This window comes from Cupressus sempervirens, chromosome 3 (genome assembly GCF_028749045.1).
Source record: "Cupressus sempervirens isolate cs-2001-9-10 chromosome 3, ASM2874904v1, whole genome shotgun sequence".
Lineage (NCBI taxonomy): Eukaryota > Viridiplantae > Streptophyta > Pinopsida > Cupressales > Cupressaceae > Cupressus > Cupressus sempervirens.
Window position 1 is genome coordinate 887,451,734 of NC_143120.1, and position 4,233 is coordinate 887,455,966.

At 40.3% G+C, this 4,233-nt stretch overlaps 1 protein-coding gene across 1 annotated transcript; it reads right to left on the reverse strand.

Annotated features, from left to right (window-relative positions):
• Window positions 1–269: 269 nt before the first annotated feature.
• LOC149569643 (uncharacterized) lies at window positions 270–4,000 on the reverse strand. The gene is made up of 10 exons (XM_089816963.1): window positions 3,825–4,000; window positions 3,521–3,735; window positions 3,012–3,342; window positions 2,871–2,922; window positions 2,218–2,777; window positions 1,908–2,135; window positions 1,607–1,724; window positions 1,292–1,390; window positions 1,021–1,142; window positions 270–831 (listed from the first exon to the last, which is right to left on the reverse strand). Exons 1-10 carry the CDS (start codon window positions 3,998–4,000, stop codon window positions 270–272), a joined length of 2,463 nt encoding a protein of 820 aa, XP_089673089.1.
• Window positions 4,001–4,233: the final 233 nt, after the last annotated feature.

A 4,233-nucleotide genomic window follows, 5' to 3' on the forward strand; every position in this document is an offset into this window, starting at 1 on the left:
AATTATTAATAATTTGATTTGTTCATATAAGATTATATTTTAAATCTCCAATTTCAATTATTGTTTTTTGTTTATTTAAAAAAAAATTACTTGTGATCTCCACATTAACTCATGTTATGATCTCTATTTATTTTACTATTTATTTTATTTTTAATATTAGTTTATATTTTAAAAAAAGGGGTAAAAACTTTATTGAAAATCAGAAAAGACAAATACAAAGAAAGAAAAGGACCGAAGTCCCAGAAACCATCAATTACATAAGAAAAGAATCATCTAACTCTATTTCCGTCTCTATCTTTAGCAAGAATTCTCTCCAAATCTTGGCGAAGAACTTGAGGGACCAACTCCCACTCCTCAATTCGCCAGCCAATTAAATGTTTAGAAGCCCATTTCGCCAAGCAATCAGCAGCTTGATTCCACTCCCTCAAAATGTGAACAAAGGACACCATTTCCAACAACGAATTAATCTGCAAAATTTGTTGCACAATCATAGCCAACTGCCAACTGACACCCACCACTTTCCGCTCCATAAGAAAATTGATCAAAACTTGGGAGTTAGATTCACATATAATCTTTCTCCACCCCAAAGCATGAGCCCTCTCCAAAGCATAGAGAATAGCCATCCCTTCCATAATGTTGATAGTCTGCATCCCCTCATGGATCAAAAAGAAAAGGATCATTAAACCCGCATAATCCTTGCCAATCCCCCCAATACCAGCAGGCCCAAGATTGCCCCTTGAAGATCCATTAGTGTTAATCTTCAAAATCCCATTAGGAGGGAGCTGCCAACTACCAACCCTTTGAATTTTTTGCTTCACCTTTTGACCTCTCCTGATACACACATAAGTCATGGATAACCCACAAATCCCCAATCTCTCCACCACCTTAGTGTCCTTTCTTTCCAAGGGAAAAAACACATCACACCTAGCCTGCAAAGTCTCTTGAATCATACCCAAAATTCTCTACTAGACCTATTGCACACACTTCTCTTCACGAAAGATGCGCCTATTTCATTCTAACCAAATTTGCCACAGCATGAAGATAGGCTCCACAAACCACACATCATACAAGGAGGCCAAGGAGGAAGGTCTACCCAAACCATTCCAAAAATCAATTAAGGAGGAAGCATGAACACAAGGGCTCTGCGAAACACCCCACCAAAAATGCCAAAGCTGTAGAGTGAAAGGACACCAAAAAAATGAGTGAGTGGAGTCCTCCTCCATAGCTCCACACAAAACACAAATAGAAGGGCCATGGAAACCTCTCTTTTGAATACTATCCCAAGTCAAACACTTATTCCACGCCAACATCCAGACAAAGCAGTTACACTTGGGCCAGGAGAACGTGTTTCATACCCTCTTTTCACTACTACGCTTCCTCCCCAACCATCCTACAAGATAGTAGCACCTGGTATTCAGAAGCAACAATGTTAATTCCCTTAGGATTAGGAGACCATGCTAACACATCTTCATCACGGAGGGAACTACACCGCCTATGGGAAAGGATACCTTGTAGCTTAGCATAGTCATCTTGCAAACCAACATTCAGACTGCCAACTTGCCACCTCCAGCATTCCCCTAGGAGAGAAGTATTTAAAATCACTCACCCGAGACCAACCAACCTCATAAAATCGTTGACAAAGATTCAATAAATTGGGAAACTGAGAGATTATGGGAGGAAATCCATCCCATGAATCAGACCAAAAATAGACCCCAGTCCCCTTTCTACAAATAAAAAATAAGCCCTCCTTAATAAGATTAGCTCCTTTCTTGAGAGTGTCCCAAATCATAGAGCCTTTCTCCACTAAGGGATAACAAGGGATGTCATGCAGAGGGATCTTCAAGAAATACCTTTGAGAAAGAATCCTAGCCCAAATCTTATCTTGCTCAGTGCACCATCGCTAATACAACTTCGCCGCTAGAGCCACATCAGTCAAGGTCAATTGCCATAAACCAAGACCACCATATTGCTTCGAGCTACATACAACCTTCCATCTAACTAGACTCCATTTGGAAGACCCCAAACAACCAGCCCATAAAAATTGTCTTGTAATTGCATCAAACTCCTTAACAAAGCTTACTAGGGCAACTTGGAGCATGCATCTGTAAATGGGCAATGCTTGCACAACAGACAAGCTGAACACACCCAACAAAGGACAACCATCAATGAGCCCAGTGATTAACTTTCACTCTAAACTTATCCAAAATATTTTGCTACAACTTCTTGGGAGGTCTACCAATCGAGATGGGAATACCAAGATAGGTCAAAGGGAAAGTCCCAATTTGAAATCTCAAAGTCTGAGCAATTCTCTGTTGAATGGGGCCTGGGGTATTAAAAAAGATGGAAGACTTATCTTCATTAATCAACTGACCCGAGGCAATTAGGTAAACATCCAACACCCTACAAATATTAGCAGCTTCTCTCATTGTCACCATACCCATTAGAGCAGTATCATCCACTAACTGTAGGTGAGATTGCGGATTCAAGTCATCACCCCACTGCCAACCCTGGGTGAGACCAACCTCCACATTTCTTCTAACCAACCGCCCCAAGCCTTCAGCAAGGAGAAGAATCAAATAAGGAGACATAGGATCCCCTTGACAAAGCCCTCGAGCAACTCCAAACAACTCAGAGTGATCCCCATTAATCAACATAAAGAAGGAAATTGAAGTAATGTAACTCATAACCCATTGAATCCATTCATCCCCAAAACCAAAAGCACTGAGAACCTTCCGAAGGAAGGACCACCTAACCCTGTCATAAGCCTTAGCCATATCCTACATAATGAACATCGCCTTTTCTTTGGAACTTTCCATAGAGTGAATGGTCTCAGTGCAAATAACAATCCCATCTAGAATTTGTCTACTCGCCAGAAAACCACTCTGCTCCTCAGAAATCAACTCTTTGAGCCCCTTTTTTAACCTGTCAACAATTAGCTTGGATATAATTTTATAAATTATGATGCAAAAAGAAATGGACGAAATTGACTTAACCTATCAACCCCATCACACTTAGGAATGAGAGCAAGAAAGGTAGAATTTAAAGCCTTCAGCATCTGCTTATTTCGCTGAGATTCCTGAACAATCACTAGTAGGTCCATCTTGACAATTTCCCAAAATTCTTGAAAAAACTCAATTGGGAAGTCATTAGGACCAAGTGCTTTCCCTTTTTTCATCTGGAAAACAATCCTTGCTAACTCTTCAAGCACAATTTCACTCATAAGTTGCTCATTCAATTCCCTACAAATGAGAGGTGGAATACAAGAAAGAACCTGGGCTTCCTCAGGCGATCCCTTGAGCGAATGTTCCCTAAAAAGAGCAGAAAAATACTGTATTGCCTCCACTGAGATTTTAGGAAAGGATGAAAGCTGCTCACCTCTATCATTCACCAGAGTAGAGATAGAGTTATTTTGTCTCCTGGCTTTTACTAAATTGAAGAAAAAAGCTGTATTTTTGTCTCCTTCTAGAAGCCACTCTATTTGAGCCTTTTGTTTTCCAATAAAATTCCTCTCGCAACTCACACTCCTCAAGAGCTTTCACAGCTTGAGCCTCTTCCTGAAGCATCTCTTCAGTAACCCCATCCTCCCTAATCAATCTCGTAATACCATTCAATTCCACTTGAGTAGCTGCCTTAGCTTGGAAGACATTCCCAAAGCATTGATGATTCCAATGCTTGAGATGATATTTCACACGAAGTAATTTTGAAAAGGTATACATTGCCATACCAAAAGCAAGTCTACCACTCCACCAATCAGCCATATAGTCATACAAAGACTGATCTCGCAACCACATGAGCTAGAATCTAAAGGAAGGATCACGAGGTACCTGAGTTGACTCAATAGCAAGCTTGATAGGTCAGTGATCAGATCCAATCCAATCCAAGATTTTAGAACAAGAAGACCACATACCACCAACCCAGTAACAAGAAACCAGGAAGCGGTCCAATCTCTCAGCAACCCAATATTCACCAACCCTGCGATTGTTCCAAATATATTTACCATTATTGGGTTTAATATCCACTAATTTCAGATCCTTAATGTTGTCACACAAGAGTAATGTAGAGTTCTCCAACATCTCAATAACACCACACTTTTCAACCAACTCAGATATAGCATTAAAGTCTTCTGCTAGAATCTAGGGATGAAAAGGAGCCAAATTACGGACAAACCTAATGTGGGACCACAATGATTGTTTACCCTAGATGTCAATAGGTGCATACATATTAGAAAGGAGT